This window comes from Coturnix japonica, chromosome 21 (assembly GCF_001577835.2).
Source record: "Coturnix japonica isolate 7356 chromosome 21, Coturnix japonica 2.1, whole genome shotgun sequence".
Classification (NCBI taxonomy): Eukaryota; Metazoa; Chordata; class Aves; order Galliformes; family Phasianidae; genus Coturnix; species Coturnix japonica.
In genome coordinates, this window is record NC_029536.1 from 2456678 (window position 1) to 2473080 (window position 16403).

The 16403-nt window shown below is 47.7% G+C and overlaps 1 protein-coding gene across 1 annotated transcript in view; it reads left to right on the forward strand.

Annotated features, from left to right (window-relative positions):
* The first annotated feature begins 16 nt into the window (after positions 1-16).
* Positions 17-16403, forward strand: part of NOC2L (NOC2 like nucleolar associated transcriptional repressor) — a 28284-nt gene continuing 11897 nt past the window's right edge. Inside the window, exons 1-14 of the mRNA XM_015882692.2 lie at positions 17-116; positions 422-556; positions 1131-1302; positions 1657-1779; positions 2393-2513; positions 3025-3115; positions 3545-3623; positions 4265-4375; positions 4926-5039; positions 5302-5490; positions 6682-6821; positions 9329-9440; positions 14462-14575; positions 14723-14824. Coding sequence (XP_015738178.1) covers positions 97-116; positions 422-556; positions 1131-1302; positions 1657-1779; positions 2393-2513; positions 3025-3115; positions 3545-3623; positions 4265-4375; positions 4926-5039; positions 5302-5490; positions 6682-6821; positions 9329-9440; positions 14462-14575; positions 14723-14824 — 1623 coding nt within the window. The 5' untranslated portion in view covers positions 17-96. The remainder of the gene's footprint in view (positions 117-421; positions 557-1130; positions 1303-1656; positions 1780-2392; positions 2514-3024; positions 3116-3544; positions 3624-4264; positions 4376-4925; positions 5040-5301; positions 5491-6681; positions 6822-9328; positions 9441-14461; positions 14576-14722; positions 14825-16403) is intronic.

A 16403-nucleotide genomic window follows, 5' to 3' on the forward strand; every position in this document is an offset into this window, starting at 1 on the left:
GGCTTGGCCACGCCCCCACAATATGGCCGCCACTATATATGTGGCGAGGCACGCTGGGAGCGGAAGTGGGGGTGTAGAGAGGAGCGTGTGGGCAACATGGCGGCTGCTGGGAGGAGGTGAGGGATGCGGTGAGGGGGTAGGCCCGGCTGGGGATGGGGCTGGGGCTGGGGCTGGGGCTGGGGCTGGGCTGGGGGCTGGGGCTGGGGATGGGGATGGGGATGGGGATAGGGGTAAGGCTTGGTTTGGGGGTCTGGGTTAGGCCCGGCTGGGGCTGGGGCTGGGGTTGGGGATGGGGCTGGGGTAGGCTGGGGGGCTGGGTTAGGCCCGGCTGGGGCTGAGGTAGGCCCGGCTGGGGTTGGGGTAGGCCCGGCTGGGGCTGGGAACACCTCTCCTTATTCACTCCTCTCCTTTGGTCCCACAGGAAGCTGGAGGAGCTGAGTGTGGACGAGTTCCTCGCTAATGGCTACGAGTCAGAGCCTGATAGCGGTTTGGAGGAGGAGGAGGAAGCCCAGCCTGTTGCGAAGGGGAGGAGGCCCAAGCCTAAGGCTGCTGTGCGGTGAGGGGCTGGGCTGAATGGGGGTCGGGGGTGGGCGTCATTCAACTCTATGGAGTGGGAGAAGGCTGCGCTCTAAGGAGAGGCTGTATGAGCTGCCTTTGTTACTCCTATAAGGCTCTGAGTAGACCATACTGCAGCCTTCCAGTGCTTGAAGGGAGCTCCCTTTACTCAGTGTGCAATGAGGCCTTGATACTGCTGCCCAAAGCAATGCGAGCATCCCATCCCTAGAGGTGCCCGAACCCAAGCTGATGTGGTTTAGGTGCCCCCCTTTCCTCAGCAGGAGTTGGGGTTGTGTGGGCTTTAAGGTCTCTTCCAACTGAAGCCATCTTATGGTTCTATCTTTCTTAATCCCGAGTTAAATCAAACTTTGATGAGGCCTTTGATTCTGTCTTTTCTTAATCCTGAGTTAAACCAAACTTTGAGCCCTTCCAGAGCAGCTGTTGAAGCCACAGCCCTGATTATCCAATCACCACTCAAATTAGCTGCAGGTGTGCTTAGTTCCAAGTGGTTGCTTGCTTTTCATAGAGCACTAGTTTGAGCAATGAATAAACATGTTTTAATTCTTCTCTCTCAGCAAAAAGGGAAAGGCATCTGAGCATAAAGACCAGCTCTCCCGACTGAAGGAAAAAGATCCTGAATTTTACAAGTTTTTGGAAGAAAATGACCGAACTTTGCTGAACTTTGATGCTTCGGACAGTTCTGAAGAGGAGGAGGGAGGGTTGCATGTCCTACCTGACACATTAGAGGTAGCAGAATGCAGAACTTCATTATGTGTTAAATGTTTCAGTGCAGGTGTTAATTACATTTGGGATGATGCTTGCACAGGTGAAGAGGTTCTCCACTGATTAACTGCAGTGCTTGTAATCCAGAAATCAGCTGTGGCTTTGAACTGAGCATGAGTTAAGCTGCAGGGCTGAAGTAGCTTTATTGGGCTTTGTAATAACCTTAATTTTGTTACAACTTTAATGGTGTTACCAGCACTTTGTATAATGCAAATTGCTACTGCCTGCTTTCTTCTTCATTAGTTAATCAGCAAAAGAGATAAGACCAGAAAATAAATGTGTGTTTTTGTAGTCTTGATATAACATCAACTTTTTTAGGAAGCAAGTGATGAAGGTGAAGAAGATGATGATGATGAAGAACGTGAGAAAGTCAAACAGAAGAAAGCTGAATCCATCCCTGTGAACTTGAAGATGGTTGAGGAATGGAAGAAAGCGGCAGCGGTGAGCAGGGAGTGAGAATACAAAGCACCAGAGCATGTTGTTTTACATGTTTGACCACATGATGCCACCTCTAAAGGCTGTCTTTTAATTAGTGCATCTTCCATAGAAGTACAGAGGGGATGGTGTGCTGGTCCTGCCCATAGAGCTCGTGTTAGTTCAGCATGACTTATCTTTGCAGCTTTTACTTGGGCTGCAATATTACTCTTGCTCTGAAGAGAAAGAGAAACTGGAGTGCTTCAGAAGAAGGCAGAAGGATTAATTCTTGTTCACTGTATTGCTGTGCATTGTGACTTGAACAGTTCCAAGAACTTATTTCAAGTCCCATTTTGAGCAGTGTACTCTGAAATATCTTGCTGCACCTGAGAGTGGGAGGGAAGGTTAAATTGGATGATTGCTTGCAGCTGTTTCTGCTTCTCCATCCTTCTGCCCCCAATCAATTAAAAGCCTTAAACTTATTTTAAAGCAGGTGAAAGCCGTTAGCACTTGTAGCTGTCTTGATGCTTTTTCTCACATTGGATGTTTTATTGTTTTTTACACTTAAAATAATTTCCAGCGCTCCTGTCCCTGTAAAGTGCTTCAGAAGTTTACTGTTTGTTTCTTATTCTTTCCTCAGAGAGGGCTGACACCAAGACTTTTCCATGAAATCACTCAAGCATTCAAAGCAGCTGTAGCAACTACCAAAGGAGACGGTGGTGGGGCTGATCCCAGCAAGTTTCAAGTCCTTGATGCTGCAGGTGAGTTGATTGCCATACTTTGTGTGAAAAGGGAGGGAAGGCTTCTCTGCTGGGAGAGGGTGAGATAAGTACTGATAGGGCAAACTTATCCTTTCTTCCTTGCTATCGTCTCTAGGACTGATCTTACAAGACTGTTTTGCTTTCTCACTCTATGACATTGTATAACCTTAACATAGTTTGGAGCTCAGTTTTTCTGTCAAGCTCATATATCCCTAATGAAGACCTCTCAAAATAGTGCAGGTCTAGATCTCCTCTACAGCATTATTGTGCTGTAGCATAGAGGAGATAGAACTTGTCTCCATGCCTTAGCTCCCTTTTTTATATGAGCTCCAGGTTGTATCTGAGGGGAGAGTGGTGTATTTCTGACCAGAAATCAAGGGTTGGGCTGGAAGCTTGTGGAGACTCTAGTTCTGTAGGAGTTACTGACTTGAGCTCTTCTCAGATTACCTGGGGAACTCTGAATATATACGGAAAACAATCATTTGTAAATGTTCTAACTTTTTCTAACCAGTGTTCAATGCCCTTGTATCCTTCTGCGTCCGGGACCTCTTTGGCTGCCTGCAAAAGCTGCTGCTTGTGAAAGCCCCTAAGAACAAACAAAAGTAAGTCTGGGGAGATGTGAGAACTGCAGGTGAGAGCTGTCTGGGATTATTTCAGATCTACATTCTGGCAGTGAGACTGGGAAAAGATAGCAGCTCTTTCCAAACAGTTATGAAGTTGTCTCAGAGCTGCCTACCCAAGTTTCATTTTTTCCCCTCTGAAAGTGCATCCACTTTAATGTTAGACTTCAGCTGCTTGCACAGTGCGTGTGGGTTTAACAGAAGGGCATCTGGAACTGTGTGTGCTTGTGATCAAGGCATTGTGAGTCAGATTTCAGAGAAAGAGGGGGGGCCAAGCCTTCTACACACAGCAAGACCAAGTACTTCAAGCAGATGTTTTTACTGACTGGCAGTACTGTAGAAATGAATCCACTGTTCTTCATGATTTGTTACTGCTTTTTAAATCTAAGCCCAATTCTTGTTTGCTTCCAGAATGGCCCTTCCTTCCAGCAGTCCACTTTGGAGTAAATTGCGACTGGATGTAAGAATGTACCTGTCTTGTACCATCCAGGTGAGGAAACCTCGTGTTTGTGTTGCCAGCACTGGGATGTGTATCTGTGGGTTTCTGATCTGGGTGTTTTGGAATGAGGTGGGTGAGCTTTTGCTCACCATCACTAAAAGGAGAGCCAAGCAGTCAAAGAATTAATTAACAAGGTAGGTGTGCTGTGAGGCAGTGGTGATAGGATAACCTAACAGGAACAGCAATTTGATCAGCAGAACCTTTTCCTTTAGTTATGGTACTTCTTACAAACAGTAGAACTTGCAAGAGGCTCATTCCATGCGGAGTCCTTGCAGTGTGAGGAGGATGAGGAAGATTTGGCCATTTGTAGTGAGGTGACAATGACATTAATGTTGTCTATAAGGTGTCTTAAACTATAGATACCCTCAGCTGTTGTTACAGTATGTCTATGTGAGGAATGTCAGTGCCCTGAGCTCCTCTTTTGCCAAGACGATGTGCATTCAGGGCAGTGATTTAACCTGGCATGAACTTGTTCTGTTCCTGATATAGCTTGGTTTTTTGGGCTTCCTTCTAGAGGAGGCTTTTATTCCAGTCCTCTGGTAACACAGTTACTTGGGAACAACAAAATGAGATGCTTAATAGTTAAAGGAATACTACAAGCTAACTAAGCTTTTCTTTGTTTTTCCCTGTAGCTCCTGTCTTGTTTAACAGAAGCCTCTGTTGGAGCAGCAGTCCTCCAGCACGTCAATTCCATAGTGCCTTATTATCTATCCTTTCCAAAGCAGTGCCGGATGCTTCTCAAGGTAAGGTGGCATGTTGTGGTTTCATGGCAGTCTGGTCAAGACTGGATTCTCTCTTCCAGTCCCAGGAAGAACTTTTTGCTTCTCTTCTGGTCTTCCTGGGTGCTGTGAAAGTCTTTCATGGTGAGATGAGTGGGCACAGTGCTGTGTGTTACTATTGCTAGTCCCCATACAAAATGGCGGGGGTGTTCTGGGGAAGCTGTCTGTTTCCTTGCTGCAGATGGAGTACTTGCTGCCTGGGTGCTGAGGCTGTGTTTAGTCTGTGATGGTATTACACTCTGAAGAGCTGGGGGTGGAATATTTTTGCAGAAACTTAGTCACAACTGCTAAGTGCTGAAGAGCAACAGAGGAGGTGTGGAAGAGCAGAAAGAGGGCAACAGGGTGATGTGTTGGCATGAAAAACTGCAATGTGTCATTTAGATGAGGCTGGGAATGCTCTGGTAAAGATGTATGGTTCCCTTGCTTTGTTTGATGTGGATGGGGGGCCTCAGGCCTTTCTGTTAGCAGGAGGGGTTCTTTGTCCTTTTGCTTATCTGTATCTTTTCCATTCCAGCAAGCAATCCATTTGTGGAGCACAGGTGAAGAAACAGTAAGAGTACTATCATTCCTTGTGCTGAACAAGATCTGTCGCCACAGGAAAGATGTGTACCTAAGTCCCTTGCTCAAGGTAAGCCTGGCATTTCTTTTACTCTGCAGCTTTCCTGAAGTTATATGCAAAAACGTTAAGGCAGAAGCTTTGTTGTGTGAGCTCTGTGCTGAACAATGTAGAGATGGAAAGATCCTCTTCCTGGCTCTGTTGAGGAAATAGCAGGCTAAAACTACCTTTGCTTATTCTTTATAAGTGGCTGTTTCTTATAGGAAACACCAGGGTGGGGAAGGTTTTGTTCTGACTTCAACGTGGTTATATCTCATTCTCTTTTCCCCAACAGCAAATGTACATTGCGTTTGTGAAGAATTCAAGGTTCACCTCCCCCAATGTGCTGCCCATGATCAATTTCATGCAGCGAACGCTGACAGAGATGTATGCCTTGGACACACACACCTCCTACCAACATGCCTTCATCTATATCCGCCAGCTTGCCATTCACCTGCGCAGTGCAATGACCATAAAGAAGAAGGTGGGTGCCTATCAGTGTGGAAGGAGTACCCCTCTGTGGGGAATATGTGGAGAGAGGAAAACTATTGAAGCCACTTGAGGCTTTTGGTGTCACTATAGTGCCCACAGGTGCATCTGCCCCAATTATCAGCAGCTGGTATTGCCAATCTGTACTGTTTATGGGGCATCGTTTAACAAAGCAGCTCAGACCTCTTGGGAACAGCCCTGATTTGGGCCACCTCCAGTCTGACCTAGCAAATCTGAGTCAGATTGCTAATCCTGGCTTTATTTTTGTTTAGCAAAACAGATCCCTATAGATTAATGGCTGAGCTGCTCCCAAACATTGCAGGATTGGTAACCAGTTAAATCTCCTGGCTGTTCAGACATGAGGATAAATGAAGTCTGGGATATATATATTCCCTAATTGGATTGTGTTGGCTTCTTACACACTCAGTCGTGGCCCAGACAAGACTTAAATCTACTTGTTTTCACAGCTGGGGTGGGTTGTGGGAACTTTAGGTGACATCAGCACAGCCAAAATGTCCAAATCTCAGCAGTAAGCCAATTAATTTAAATTGAGTAGTGGGTGGTTATGGAAGGTGATTACAGGAGCAGGTTGTGCTGTACAAGAGAAGCCGAGAACAGGCCTTGGTACATCATAGTGAGCTGGGGATACTCTGTCATTTCCAGCTGCAGCCCAAGTCCCCATCACAAGGTTTGGGCTGGTAGTTGACATTAAATACTTCTTCTCTCCTTCCAGTTCTTGCACACCTTGTTTCCATCATGGGAAAGAGTTACCCGGGCTTTGGAAGTGTGTGTGTGAAAGATGAGTTGGAGCTGAGGCTCCTTCAAAAGCATAATCTCTTAAGGAACTTTGGTGTAATGCTTTGGATTGTGAGGAGTGTGTGGGCACACAACTCCTTGTTAAGGGTGTCCTTAAGGGACTTGTGTTTAGTTTGACACTAGAGAAGATGCTGAAGCACATTGCAGACATGGATAGGGACTTGCCCAAATGTCCTTTGGATTTGTGCTGCTGGTTGTGTGATAAACACAGCACTGAATCTGCTGGGTGAAGCATGAACCACAGCTGGAGTGTTATGTCTCTTTGAGTAGATCCTTTTGGTGAATGCTGAGTAAAGAGTCTTGCTGAGAAACCAAAGTGATCTCTCTTCTGCCCCATTTTCAAGTCTTGGTGTCCATCCCTTTTCTGCAGGAGAACTTCCAGTCCGTCTATAACTGGCAATACGTGCATTGCCTGTATTTCTGGTGTCGAGTTCTCAGCACGATCTACCCCAGCGAGGTCATGGAGCCATTGATCTATCCTCTGACACAAGTCATCATAGGCTGTATCAAGTAAGTCGTTTTTTCTCTCTCTACTGGCAGCGCTGCTCTCATCTGATACAGCAGAGCTCTGACTAAGGGGTGTTACTGCTGTGTGATTTGGATTTAACATTGCATTGTAAGGAACTCTGAGCTGCTTTTGATGGAGGCATTGTGAGCATATGCCACAGTGGAATTAAAAGACTGTTGAAGAGGAATTCAGCACCTCTGTTTTCCCTTGCTAAGATTGTGGGCTCAGACTTATGTGAAACCAGATTGTGCGCACAAAGGATTGGGTACAACTCCCGGTTGTATATAGGGGGAAGATTTACTTAACTGCCTTAAACAGAACCTAACAACAATGAGTGCTAAACATGGAATCAAGTCTTCATCTCCAGCTCTGTGAAGAATTGGCTTTCTGTGTGCAGTTGTTGCTGTTTGAAGTATTAGGGGCACTGTTTCTAGTATGTCTCTGCTGAGAGGTGTTTGTTTTTTTTTCTTTGTGGTTTGTGTGCTTATATAGAAACTGCTGTTAATGGACGTTGAGGGAATTTCTGAATCTCTGGTGATCTCTGAAATCCTGTTAGCTCTATAACCTGATTCTCAGCTTTAAAGCACCACCCGCCTGCTCTCGAAAAACTCCCAAGTGGTGATGAAGATAAGCAGATTTAAACGATCGTTAGGGCATGCATACATCCTCCCCCCCCATCCCCCATGCACACAGGCTGCTTCCCACTGCTGTTGCAGAGCTTTAGCTGTCCTGCAGACAATTCAAGGCAGTTTTTTGCCTGTCTAGGTGGATAAATCAGCTAGCTGGGGCCAAGGAAAGGTGAATGGGGTGAGTCTCAGCAAGAGCAGCAATAAATAATGCTCCTGTCTGATGTGCAGGGCTGGTTGGCATGGAATACAGTTACCATCTGACATGGCTTCAAAGGTTTGGATGAATTTTAGAGTGGGGAAAATAGAAATGGATCCCAGGATAACAAAGCCGGTGTCTGGGATTTGTAGAGTAGATATGTTAGCATGTATGGGATATACAGATACATAAGCATGGATGGGAATGGTATGGCAGTGTGGTCTCCTGCTTGAATCTATGTCCAGGACTTCTTAGGTGCAGACTGTCACTTCTTAGTTCTTGCTTAATTTCAGGCATGTCTGGAAGGCTCAGATAGAGACAGGGGAATGGGGCTGTATGGTATCACAGTGAGCAGGCTGCTTTGCAGAGACATTATGTGCTGCCCCTCTCTGTCACCCTGCTGCTCAGCTGTGCGATGGGGTGGGAGGGAGGGAAGCTGGGCATGCAGCCTCTCCTGCACAACCTTTCAGTTGTGCTGCTGGTGTAGCCCTGCTGGGAGCACCAGAAGGGTGATGGGTGGCACTTAGAGGGGAAGAGGCTCCTTCTCTAAGTGCCTTTAGGCCGGGAGGTGGCGCCTGGCTCCACTGAAAAGCAGCAAGTGGGGATGTCTGTCTGTCTGCAGGACTGCATTGCCTCCTTGTGTTGCCCCAGGGGATTATGTGAGGAAAGCACCCACTCCTCACAGGCTTTCTGCTCTAGGCAGGGACCATGCTCCTGTTTCTTTCCCCCCTCTTCTTGGAAAGGTGTTTTTTTTTTCCCCTACCTTGTTCCTACCCCTAGCAGACAAGGTAGAAAGCCAAGCTATAAACATGGTGCTGGCTTACAGCTAAATGAATATCTGCGGTGCACTGAAGTTTTGATCTCCATCCTCCTGGTGTGTTCAGAGGAGAAGGCAGGAACCCCTGGGGTGACCCCTGGTCAGATCTTCTTTGCAGATCCAAGGCCCAGCTGTGCTTTGTATTCCCTGTGCATCCAGCCAGCAGGAAGTTAAGCAGATCGGTGCATCGCAGAGCACTCTAAAATTAATAGTCTTGGTTTACAGTAAATCTATACATTTAGCAGGTTTATCCCTTGATCAATTAATTCCTGAGAATGGCTTTCGTCATCTCCACTGGTGCCAGATCAGGGGTGCAAGTAGATTTATTTCTATAATGGATCCAATGATAATTATTTCACTATTCCGTGGGGTTGGGGGGGGGGAGGATGGAGGTGATTTATGGTACCTAGTTAAATGGTGTTTTTTTTCCCTGCTCCTGGGTTGCTCAGCAAGCTCACTTTGGGTGGAGGGGGATGATGTACCTATCTATCAGATCTAAGGCTTGTTAACTTGTTAATGTTAGGGTATCCATGACTTCCAGGCTGAGCTAGTGCATAGTGAGAGGTTTCTAGAGTGGTAGGTTTGTGACTGATGGGCACTGCATTGTCCTCTATTGGTTTACATGGCATGGGGCAGCTCCTTCCCCATCAGAACCTGGCAACCTGATGGTTGCATCGCAGAAACTTGTTGGTGTTACAGCTTCAGCACGTGTGCATTTTATTTCTCACTGTGGGATGGCTTCTGCAGCTTGGTTTGCTGTGTGATACTAAAGCTGTCCTCCTTTTCTAGTGTAGAAAATGCTGAAGGCTGCAGATGCAGCTCTAGTTTTAACATGACCTGATATCCTTTCATCTTTCTGCTCTCCAGGCTGGTGCCCACAGCTCGTTTCTACCCCCTGCGCATGCACTGCATCCGTGCCCTAACACTGCTGTCAGAGAACACCAGGACCTTCATCCCAGTGTTGCCGTTCATCCTGGAGGTTAGTTGGTTCTTGCTGATCTAGCTGAGGCTTGTGCCTGTTTCCTAATGAGTTTTCATTTACCATACCCACCAGCAGCTCCCACAGTTACCAGATCTGCTTACATCCTAAATTCCCTGGCAAACACTGTCTGAACGTATTGTATGGTTAGCAAATAGGATTAAACTGATGTTCTCCTGTGAGGGGGAGAGTATCTGAGATCAGCTGGGTGCAAAATGCATTCCTAGGTGGTTAAGCAAAGGGTGTTCCAAAGAGGAGATTCAGAAGCTCAGCTGCAGTAACACCCTGAGCTGTGCTGTTAGTTGATCCTGTTGATACATAAGAGTTTCTCATAACCAACTTATAAAGGAAAAAGGAGAAAACTCCTTCTAAGAATGAAGAATTTATTTAGGAGAAGTATCCCATAAAGACAGCCTGGCAAAATACATTATGTTCAGTTGAAATATTGGGTCTCTGTTTCTCTTAGGATAATGCTGAGGCTGTCCAGCTTCCCCACGTATCAGACTGCTGACATCTCCCCATGTAGGTCTTGCTGTGCTGCTGTGAGGGCACAGAAGTAGTGCAGCCATGTTTCTTAGAAGAAGGGCCTTTGTGTGAGGGAACAGGGCAAGGTAAGGAACACAGAGCACCAGCAGGTCAGAATAAGGCAAGGGCGTTCGACAGGAGTGAGGGAAGCTTCTATAATAAATGACCTGAGTCAGCCAGGCTCATTCCTAATCAAGTTCTGTTGAAGCAAAGTCTCTTGTGGTTTTGTGTTGTTGTAAACGTCCTTCACAAACCACATCCTCTGAGCCTGCGGGAGCCGGTGGTGTTTATAAATCTCCTCCTATCCCTCTCCACTCTGCCCTGGCCCTGGCCTTGTGTGGCTTTGCCATTCGCCTGCTTCCTTCCTCTTGTTCACACACATTTGAAATTCTGCCAGCCAGATTTAGTGATAGAGGCATCTCTGCTCTGTGGTGGTGGAGCCTGGGGTAGGATGATTCCCTCTGCTGCTTATTTTCTCTAGAGCTCTGAGATACCATTTTCCCCTTGAGGTTGCTTCCCCCTCATTGTGTTCTGGCCCCAACACCTCGGCTGTAATCTGTGTCAGGCTCCAGCCAGATGTTACCACACTGAGTGCTGAGCTTCCTCCCTGCTTCCACGAGCCCCTGACCACATCCTACCCTGCTGTGTGAGGCATTGCTTGGCCCAGCTTGTCCAGGCCTTGGTGACACAGGAACAGGGGGGAAATGTCTGCATGAACATTGGGTGTGTTGCTTGCATACTTTCACATTCCTTTGACTTCCAACTTCGAGTGTTAACCTCAAACCTCCCAGCAGCTGCCAACCTTTCCCTACTTCCTGCCCATCTCCTGCAAGGGGATCCCTCAAACACCCCGAGGAATTTTCAGGAGCTGTTTCCTTTGCCCTTCTGTTTCTTCCCAACTCCTCTCATAAAGGTCTCTGAATGCTCTCCACAAATCCTGCTCTAGGTGTACTGCACCTGTGCAGTTGAGATAACAGGAGCACCAGCACATAGAGGAGAATTGAAGTGCCTGAACTCCAAGGTGTGTGGCACTGCTGAGAGGAGAAACCATGTTCTCATGCTTAACTTAATGCTTTACAATGAGCCTTTTCATACTAGCTCATAAAGTTACCCTCTTTGTAGAAGAAACTTCTTCCCTGCGTCCAACTTGATTTTATTGAACCTGATTGTTAACTTACAGTGTTGCTTACCTGGTTCCCACCCTCCAAACCTGCTCCAGAGCTGTGTGTAAAGCAGTCACGAGTGAATACCAGGGGGAGGTGGGAAGTTATTGAATACTTTAGTCTTCTCCTTGTCTGTTGTTCCCAGCTGCCTGTATTGCTCACTAAGGGGGAGTATGCCCTCCCAGGCTTTCCTTTTCCAGCTGTTGTACCAATAAAAGCCTTTCTTGCTCTCCTTTGCACCCCTTGCCAAGTTTAATTTCAGTTAGGCCTTGGTCTTCCTGACCCCATCTCTACACAGCCTAGCAGCATCCCTATACTCCTCCCAGGTTACCTGTCCCTGCTTCCACTGCCTGTGCATTTTCTTCTTGCTCTCCAGTTTGAGACATGGAATCGTGGAGACATCGTGATCTCATCATGAGACATAGGAATCTAATCAGTGTTGGTATTTTAAGCAGGAACAGGCTTGAGGGGCACGGCTGGGGTCAGGGAGCAGATCGAAGCCTTCCCATGCTCCATTTGATGTGAAAGGCAGCATACTGCCTGGACTGTTGCTGCAGCTGAATCCAAATGTGGTCAGGGAATGGCTCTGGAGTTTGTGGCCCTGTTTTTGTCTGCATCTTGAGCCACTTGTTGTTTTTTTTTGTGCAGGCTTTGTGTAGCCTTAGAGTAGATTCTGAAAAGCTCTCTGTAAGGAGGGACCATGTAACAGTTTCCCTTCCCCCTCACCATCAAGGAAAAGCAGCCCTTGCTGCCTCTTGTCTCAGCCCTGTCACTGCCGTGCTTTCAGGAGACAGCAGATGGAATGCTTGTGCAATTCCCATAGGCACAGGAATTCCCCAAGCCCCTGCCAATAGAAATAAGAGCTGATGCTCCCCAGCACGGACATCCAGTGCTGTGTCCTCTTTGCTTCTGCTTTTCAGGATGGAGTGAAAGAAATTGCTCAAATTGCCTCTTAGGCAAGAGGAGATTGGCTCAAGAGAGTGTAAAGCAGGCAGGCTTTTATTTTTGTGTTGTTCCTCCCCTTGAATGGCCTGTGAGATCCCAGGCTTTTAATATCTTTTTGTTCAGCACTTCAATTATTTTGTGACAGGAGTTAGTTTCTGCAGCAGGAGAACTGGTGGCTCATCTGCTGGTAGGCAGGTGTGGATAAACAAGGTGGAAATCTCCCCCCAGGCAGGCTTGGCATGCCAATTTAAAATTAGCTTCCTTGTGGAGGGATTGGGATAGAGGTTAACCCTGAGAAGCTTAGGAAGGAGTTTTTCACTTTGACACTTAAATGGCTTGAGTTCTGTTTTGGATGTGCAGCTTGCTTTGGAGAAGGTCCCAGGGGGGCTTGAAGTCCAACATGTGGGTGGTGGATGGAGCTTAGCTGGACAATGTTAAACACTTGAGCTCTGGTTTTGTACATGGTCTGGGCTCTTTGCATCCTTTACATGAGGAGAAATGAGAACTTTGGACTCATCAGACTGACCTGCTGCACTCACTGCATATGCATTCTTATTCCTCACTCACATTGTTCCTCTCCCTCTATACTGCAGCTTCTAAGTTGTGGATCACAACTCCAAATGCATCAGAAGTTGTTAAGTGAGATGATACCTGCCCAGTCCACTGGGCTCAAATAATGAGACAGTTGGCTTGGTGCATGTGGGGAAAGCAAGGGTGGTTTATATTCCCTTTATCAAATCAAGGTATTGGATATCATCTCTCATAACTTCCTCCCAAACAAGGTGATGAATCATGGACCACATAAGTGAGTGAGGGGTATTGAAAGCAGTCTCTATATTTGGAGATACTCAGAAAGCTGCTTGGAGCTGATTCTTGGAGGCCCTATTTGAGTGGAGACTAGATGACCTGCAGGAGACCCTCCTCATCTCAACCTGTGTGTGACTGAAGTGAAGGCTTTTCTCATTGGTACCTAGTGACAGGATGAGTTGCAATATGTGCATCCACAAAAAATAAAGTTGGGCTGCTGGTTTGAACTGGAGCAGCTTAGCTGGGTGCCTTTGGGTATGGTGGGAGGGTGGTGGAGCAGCTGGAAGGGAGCTGCAGGCAGGTCCTGCAGTGCTCAGCATCCCTGCTGTGTGCTGGCCTGGGGCAGCCTGCCTGGGGCTGATCAAAGCACTGCCAGGGGGCTTCTGCTACAGCCTGGGAAAAAGAAAGGAGGATGGGGTAATGAAGTGGATGTGCTGTGGGTGCAGCCTTGGTTTTCTGTCAGCACAGGCTCTATATTTCTGAGCACACTGCACGCATTACCTCTTTAGAAACTGATCTCAAGGTTGCCTTAAATCCTTCTCCTTCCTACCTGTGTTGCTCTGTCCCTTTCACTTGTCTGCTGATGCTCATCACATGGGTTGGATCATTGGTTTCTGCCAGTTTCTTGTCCTCTCATCCACCCTTATCCCCTTCCTACCATGCCACAGGATCCCTAGACATCAGTTATCCTTCCAGTCTGGCCATTAGCTGAGTTCTGCTCAGTCTTAAGCTGGGAAGCATGATTTTTTCCCCCTTCCCACATATCATGAGAGGCTCCCTGGTACCTCTGGTTGCATTTCCCTGCTTGCCTTGTGGCTTGGAGGCTGCTCACAGACTTGGTCCCTTTTGCTTTAATGCATCTGACCTCAGGGATCAATACTATTGTTTTGGCCAAAGAAATAACTGTGCATAACGAGGTTTATAGCATCGATTCTCTAGGCTAGGGCTCTTTGTTTTCACAAGCCACCAAGCTTGTCCCTCCTTTCCAAATAACCTGGATTGACAAATAAAATCAATCATTGCCTCCATGCTTTTTCAGGCCCGGGGGCATCTGTGTGACCTAACCAAGCTCCCTTTCCCCCCCACCTTGCCCTCCAGCAATCAGCGTGCTGTGTTGCCTCATTCTTGGCTGGTTGGGGTCTGATGATGGATGCCTTATTGCTGCATTGAGAGAATAGAAATTATTTCCTTTCCCAGAATGAGATTTAAGACTTGAGAGGATTCTAGAGCCTTGGAGGCAGGGATGTGAGGTTGCCCATAGGTGTTTAAAAACACAGATGGGCAGGACATGTGCTATGTCAGCCTCCCTCATAGGTTGTCACCTAATGAACCTCCCTTGGTTGCCCCTCCTAATCCCCTCATGAGGATCCTTGAGAACATGCCTGAGTCTAAGTGGCTTTTGTAGTTCTTATCATCTTTCTCCTGAGCTCTGCCCTTGCCAGGCTGGGGAAGGGCACATTTGAACCTTTTGCTCCTTTCTATTTGTCTTCTCAGCTCTGCTGTTGACTGCACAATCTCAGCAGGATCATGGTGAATGTTTTGAGATGCCATTGTCTTTAAACTCCCTTTCTTCTGTTGTAGATTTTCCAACAAGTGGATTTCAACAAGAGGCCGGGGCGTATGAGTGCTAAGCCCATCAACTTTGCAGTCATCTTGAAGCTTTCAAATGCCAACCTGCAGGAGAAGGCCTTCCGAGTAAGTGGAACCCCAGCTGCCTACAGTGCCCACCCTCAGAACTGCCAATTGCCCTGGCAGTGTGTTTTGCCATCACATCCCATAGGTTAGAGACTCATTTCCCAGGCTGGTTTCTATCTGATGTTTATTTCTGCATTCCCTACCCAGGATGGACTCATTGACCAGCTCTATGACCTGATTCTTGAGTATCTTCACAGCCAAGCCCACAGCATTGGATTCCCAGAGCTGGTCCTCCCTACTGTCATTCAGGTAAGGTGTGAGGCATCTCTTGGTCACACCAGGAATGTGAACAGAGTGTGGATAAGGTCTTTTCCCAACTGCAAACTCCAACAGTGTGAAGGGAGAGATGCTCACCTCTTCCTAATCATAGTTTTTGGGCAACTGGGAGGGGAACTGAGGCATCACATCTAAAACAAGGCTGAAGATGGTTGAAAAGGGCTTTAGAATGAGCCACTCTTCTGGAATACAAAGAGGGATGAGATGCTACATGATTCCTGTAGTGATACACTTCTGTCTAGTGAACTCGGTTCTAAATTGGTTTAGAATTGCCCAAATTGCTGCATTACATCACCATAGTACCTGTTTTCTCTGAGCTTGCCTTATCACCTCCATCATGTGCTCTCTACAAGACAGCAATCCCCAAATCCCAAACTCTGCTTTGCAAAGCTCCACAGTTCTTGCATCTGTCCCTCTTCCTCTGTGCATATAACAGCACTGCAGTGGCTGCTCTTCCTCACCACTTACATTTACATAATTCGTGGTGTGCAATAAAACTGCCTCATAGGGTTGTGTGTCTGGGTGTATTGTGCATAATCCTCCCCTAACACCTTGCTAGCTGCGTGGCTTTCAGAATGAGCTGCAACCTCTGCTTTGAGCAGCAAGATTGCTCAGTGCAAATGTTGGAACTTGGAACTTGCTCCCTCCCTTCCTTGCATTCCTCTCTATTTTTAACTCCTGAGTGGCAGGTGTCATGCAGGCTTGGCAGAGGGCTCTATGGGGACACACACCTCTCTGCTCCATGCCACGAGCCAGTGTGTCTGCACACGTTGTCACTGCGGTGCCTCCGGCTGACGTGAAAGCAGCATCTCATCTGGGTCCCTGTGCTACAGATCGCCTTGTTTGTGCTCTGTTCAGCAGGCTGGCAGCTGCCAGGCACATGCCTTTGGCTGGGCCCCTCTGCCTGGCACGGGCACTGCCTGGCTGGCAGCCTGCTGCTGCGGTTAATAGGAGCTGACAGGCGCTCTCCAGGCTCAAGGAGCAGCTCCTGTGCTTGCTTATCAGCAGTGAACAAAGCCCTCTCCTCACAGCCAGCAGCTGTTGGGGGCAGCAGGGCTGTCGGAGCCGGAATGAAGAGCGTCTGACAGCCCTCTGGCACTGAGAGCCCCGCGGCTTCCAAAAGCATCCTGAGACTGGGCTGTGTTTCTGCAGAGAATTAATGCTATTGGATTCCTATTTGGCTGTCTCTAACCACAGCCTCGTGGCGTCTGCTGGGCCAGGGTGCTGAGGTTAGCTTCCCAAAATCTCAGAGAGCCTTCGGGAAAGTGTGTGTGGGGGGGGAAGGCTTTTCCCTTGGAATGGCTCCAGTTAACTATAAAAATCCATCTGTCCCCATCCTTCCCCTTGCAGTGAGCTCACGCTGCTCAGTGCTGTGCTGCAGGGGCTGGCTTCCAGCTGGCCGAGGCTGCAGCAGCTCTGGGAGAAGCAGGGCTGAGTTGCCTTCAGCCTGAACTCGGGATGCCTGCGAGGCAGGAAGCAGCGGGCAGATCAAAGGGGAGCAAAGGCAGCGGGGAGGGAGGCAGCTCAAAGGCTGCTGTTTTCTAGCCAGCCA